Consider the following 5,939-nt stretch of genomic DNA (forward strand, 5'->3'; position numbering starts at 1 on the left):
CAAATGACAGATTACTTCTGTAAAATATTAACTACAACCTATCAAAAATTACAACTATGCTGCTATAAAATGTACAAGACTGATGCCAATGCATATTGGACATGTTTATGAAACAAGCTCCCAAAAGCTGCAATGAGAATTGTCCTAACTGAATGACTGCATACTTTTGTCAATTTCACCAAACAATGAAATAATGAAATAGTTTGTTCAGTTGCTCTTTGATTTGAATTTTCCAGTGAAATTATTATATATGTACTCATGCATATATATGTATATAAATTCTTGTGCACATATTTAGCTTTGCCTGAGTTAAAAACACATTTCCCCATCAAACTGTTATTCAGGAGTTAATTAGCTAATATTCTTATAGGTGTGTGTGTGTGTGTGTGTTATATGTGCATGTGCAATTAACCAAGTTCATTCCAACACTCTTCTTGCACACTTCGCATGGGTACTTTCTTGATTTTTGCATCTATGCATTCCTTTTACCTTCTCCTCTTCTTCTTTAACCTGTTCATACTTTCTATTATTATCACTACATCGTCTGTGTCCAACAACTTCCACGGAAACCTAATTCTATGCTTGAGCCAGCATCTCCATCAAAACTAGAAATAATAGTGGGTTTAATACTGATCCTTGATACACAACAAACCTTTGTCTCTAACTCATCACTGTTCTTTCATTCATTATGGGTGTGTTTATTAACCATTTAAAGAGGACTATTAATTGATATGGCAGCTACATTAAAATTTATGTAGAGTGAGCTGTAGGTAGAGTGAATATTGATCCAGATGTTGGAAATAGTCTGAAGATAGGAAAAACAACTAATAATGTGGGAGACATTTTGAATAAAGAAGGTAAATTGGACTCAGGGGCAATGGCTAGTTTAAGATGCACATGGAAGATGTTGTGGGAATTGAGTTGTGTGTTAATGTAAAAGAAAGTGTTACTGAAACAGAAAAGGAGGGTGTATGCTGCATGTATAAGTGCCATATTATAGGAGAGTAAGACATGGATACTGAATATGAAGCAAGAAAAAGGGTTGGGAAGAATAAAATGAGAATAGTTTGGTGTTTCTACTAGACTATGCTTTTCTTTTACCATCAATCTATAGATCTCTGTCATCAGTCATCGCACTTCAACTTCTGGCTACACTTAATGTATGTCTCACAACCTGTGTCACGAACCACCTCCTTCTCTTCAGTAGTCATATTGTTTCCTCAACTTCTCTTTTTCTTTGCTGGTTCTAGAACTAAACTGTTCTGTGTTGCCATCCCATTCATTTTCCACATTCAGTAACATCTTAATATATCTCTTCCACTTTCCCCTTAATCATTCTAACACTATAATAATTTGTTCCACTTCAACCTTTACAATTACTCCTGTGACATCACATCTCTTTTTTATTAATTGTATTCTACTTTTAAACACCTATGCTAGACCCTCCCCACTGCCACTCCTTTTAGTCTTCCCAACCTGGTTGGTATTTAATCAATTAAGTTTCCCTCCTACTTTCACCTTCCAATCACTGATAACTAAATGGTACAGTATAATAACCTCCTCTTCTGGGATTACCATACACACATGCACACACACACATTATATATTTTATACATACACACATACATGCTCACACACACACACACACACACACACACACACACACACACAAACATGCATGTTGTCCAGATAAAAGGAGAGACTAAGTATCTGGAGACTACTAAGCAACTGAGAAAATGAAGGAGGCAAAAAAGATACATATGTAAATATATTTATATTATACATAAATACATGTGTGTGTGTATATATGTATATATATATATATATATACACACACACACACATACACAAACGACATTCACATGTATGTATACATATATTTCTTAGAATTAATTAGTCAAAAATACCAGCATGCAAAGTTTATAACACATTAATATCCATCAATCATTTATCAGTATTAAAAATATTCTAAATCAATACCTCAACATTTTAAAATTGATTTTGTAAAACTAAAAACCTTTCCCTAACTTGTCTGATGATAAGAACTAGAATAAATAAATAAAGAAATAAATAGATAAATAAATAAAAATAATAACAGGCAAAAATCCACATCATTTGAATCACTACGACATATCTGGACAAGTAATTAAAACGATCAAGTTCATTCTTGAAGACTTGATATTCTGCCAATTTTACATCTAGGCAGGATATTCTTTCTTTTATTGATTTCTTTTTTCAGGATGCCAAGTGAATGGTGTCAATGTTTTGACTGCTACAGTCACATAATCTATATTCTTAGTGAACTATTAGTAACTAGATAAAAATAATACCAAGAAAATCTTTGGTCATAAAAACAGCTTTTCAAATTCAAAGAGAACATAGAGCAAAAGAAGTTATTTTAACTTAACAGAAATGGCAGACAGAATATTGAGTGAAATATAAAACTGAAACTATAGAAAAAAAAAAATGTTTTAAACTTACCTGGTGTGATCTCTGTGCCATGGTGTAGGTGTGCTTCACTGATGACAGTCCTTTCAGACTATGCACTGATTTGTATTCAGATTCTGGCTCCCTTTTTAATAAGTTTGCTTGAGAATGTCTACTGTTACCATGCTCTGTTACCATTGCAACAGGAACATCATACTGAATTCTTTCATCAAAGAGCTTATTGGGATTGTTTAAACCTCCATTAAATCTGCTGTTCCTTTGGTTGTTTTTATGAATCATACATACTGCCATAGAAATCACAATTGCAACTGATATAATCACAGCTGCTACAACAATGATAACCACCAGGTTAATGTGTATCTTGTGGTCAGATTTTATATCAACAGATGTAAACATCTTAGATGTTGTATTACTGACTGTTAATACCACAGACAGAATAGTTTTTGCAGACAAAACAGGAGTCCCACTGTCTTTGACTATTAACTGAAGATCATATGATCCAGCATCATTTTGATAAACTGTACGTGAATATGATATCACACCAGTATAAGGGTTGATTGTAAAGAGCTGCTTGTTGTTGCCTCCTTCTATTTCATATTTCAAGAAAGCATTGACATGACTGTCTCTGTCAGAAGCTCTCAATACTGTCACCTCATTGTTACTTTGAGGTTGGTAGTGAACATCTAGGCTAAAAGGATTGACACTTGGAAAGGTAAAATAGGGAGCATTGTCATTTTTATCCATAACTTCCACAATGATATTAGCTGTGTTGTTGAGAGATGGTATCCCATTGTCTCTTATTAAAACTTGAAACTTATAAACATCTCTTTGTTCTCGGTCTAATGATTCTGAAGTTGAAATAAATCCAAAATTCGAAATTTCAAAAGGAAGATTATGAATTCCTTTACTTAAGAGAAAATATGAAAGTTGACCTCCAGCTTCTAGGTCTGGGTCTGAGGCATTAATAAAACCAACTGGAAAATTTGATTTTTCGTTTTCATATGTGAGAAATTTGAATGTATCTTTTGTGAATTGTGGCTGTACATCATTGACATCAGTCACTTGAATATTGAACTTTCTCTCAGTTCTGAGAGGTGGCGATCCTTTGTCCTGACAACTAATCATAAAATCAATATAGCTCTCTGATTCCCTGTCTACAGGGTTTTTTAAAACAACTTTGTATTTTTTTCTTCCAAGCTTTTGAAGCTGTAGTTTATCATGGTTGAGATCACATACCACTTCTCCATTTTGATTGACATCATTGTCACTTACTTTCACATAAGCAATAAAACTGTTGGTTTTGACACCTTCAGAAATTGTTGTTATATTGCCTATTGGCTCAGAGACAAACTTGACATCAAGAATTGGGGCATTATTTTCTCTGTTTATTATATTCACAAGAACCATTGCAGTAGAGCTCAAGGGTTGACTTCCTTTATCGATGGCTTCAATAAATAATTTAAATGTTTTTCTTTTTATTGATGGAAAATTTCTAGCTAAGAAAATCTTGCCTGATGTTTCATTTAAGTAAAATAATGTTTTTGCAAAATCAGAAGTTTTTGAACTGAAATAATATGAAACTTTTCCATTTTCACCCGAATCTAAATCTGTAGCATATACTGTAACAATTGGTGTGTATATGTCTTGTCTGTTATTAATGGAGACATTATAAACGTTTTTGGAGAAAACTGGTTGATTGTCATTCTCATCATTGACAGATACGTGAATGGTTAAAAAACCCTGGTATGATGGAGTGCCACCATCTTTAGCAATCACCTGAAGTGTATAAGTTGAATTTATCTCTCGATCAAGTTTCTTTTCTAAAACTATTCTTAGCTTTCTTGTACCATCTATCTTTTTGATGACTGACAGTGTAAATGGATCATTAATATCTTTCTTCAGTTGGTATGTAATTTGAGAATTTAGAAATCCAACATCATTGTCAATAGCATTTGGAATAGATTTTGATGTTCCACTGCTATCAGTTTCATAGAACTGAATATAGACATCTTTGCTTATAAATTCTGGCTGGTGATCATTAACATCATCAATAATAACTTTTACTTCAATGACCTTCACAAAAGATTCTTTATGCCGAACAGCTACTTCCACTATTTTGAAACATTCTGTGTTGTATTTACAAAGTAATTCAGCGTCAAGCGTTTGAGAAGTATACATCATTCCGTTTTTGCCAACCTTGAACATTGGAGCATTTCCACTGAGACTCTCATGGAGTCTGCTGAATGTAATCATATTTAAGTCTTCAGCATTGAAGCTGTTGTAGAGATGTGCATCAGCAGCAATGTTTCCTACCAGAGTATCAGGATTCTGACCCTCTTTCACATGGTAGGTAATGTCTATACATACTGATGTGTTCAACATGATCACTAGTAAAAATAGTGTTATTGACATGTCTTGAATGTCAAAGTGTCAAAGAAAGAGTTTGGATCCCAAAAAAAAAAAAAAATGAATCAGACAAAATATTTCAAAGCAATCTGAAAATGGAAGATAGATAATTTAATTGTGAAAAAATGTCGAGATTACATTGATTGTTACATATTTTGTTTCAAAATATATTTCAAGTTACATTTTAGAATCAATATAAAATCTTTCCTGTATATAAAATGAATCGTGAATATAAAGAAATTATTACCAAAATAAAAAAGAAAGAAAGAAAACAATAATCCAAGCAGTTTTATTAACTTCGAGGAAAAAAGATTTCAAATGAAAATAGATTAAAAGGAAAGTTATACAAAGAGGAATAAAGGAAGCAACAACGATCATAAAACTAAATAATATAGGCACACAAATATATATCAAAATAAAAATGAGAGAAATACATAGTGATAGATCAAAAGGGAAAAAATAGGAAAGAGGAAACATACACTTATAAGAATGATAATGGCCAAGATATCTACATAAAGTGAGAAAAAAGTCTCTTGTGAAGTCAATACAAAAGTACATATTTGCCTAGATGTCTAATGGATTGCTGCCATAGAAATTTGCTGAGTGGCTTTGCTGTCAGAGAAAAACGGGAAAAGATAGCATTATTAGCTACTGAGATATATGAGGAAGAAAGAGGTATTTCCAAATCCTTCTGGGTCGAAAATGGCGAAGTTAGTGTGGAAGAAAATTGCATATTTTTGTATGCATCAAAAGAACTCTCGCAGGGACAGTAGGTTGCCAAGGAGACATGATAGGCTGTCAAGGAGACAGTAATAAAATTGCTGTAAATGTCTGTAATAAAATTGCTTTTTTTCTCTCATTTATATTTGTGGATCTTTTATTTCATTTGCTAACACAGCACACATAGAGCCTCCTACAGGTTCTTTCAGATCTAGTTTAATAAAACTCTTTGGCAGGTAGTTTTCCTACTTATTGTTTACATTTGAATGTTTTGCAGCACATCAGAGGCAAATACATTAAGAATTTATATATATAATATGTGTGTGTGTGTGTGTGTATAGAGTTATATAGGGATATATATATAT

At 32.6% G+C, this 5,939-nt stretch overlaps 1 protein-coding gene across 6 annotated transcripts in view; it reads right to left on the reverse strand.

Annotated features, from left to right (window-relative positions):
- The window catches only part of LOC106876891 (protocadherin-18), a 178,052-nt gene that overhangs the window by 167,665 nt on the left and 4,448 nt on the right, over nucleotides 1-5,939 (reverse strand). For all 6 annotated transcript variants that reach the window (XR_008265541.1, XR_008265540.1, XR_008265543.1 and 3 more), the window contains exon 2: nucleotides 2,482-4,943. Coding sequence is in view for 2 of the 6 variants with exons in the window: in XM_052973090.1 (XP_052829050.1) it covers nucleotides 2,482-4,860 (2,379 nt within the window). In the remaining 4 variants the exon portion in view is untranslated. The remainder of the gene's footprint in view (nucleotides 1-2,481; nucleotides 4,944-5,939) is intronic.

This window comes from Octopus bimaculoides, chromosome 14 (genome assembly GCF_001194135.2).
Source record: "Octopus bimaculoides isolate UCB-OBI-ISO-001 chromosome 14, ASM119413v2, whole genome shotgun sequence".
Taxonomy (NCBI): domain Eukaryota; kingdom Metazoa; phylum Mollusca; class Cephalopoda; order Octopoda; family Octopodidae; genus Octopus; species Octopus bimaculoides.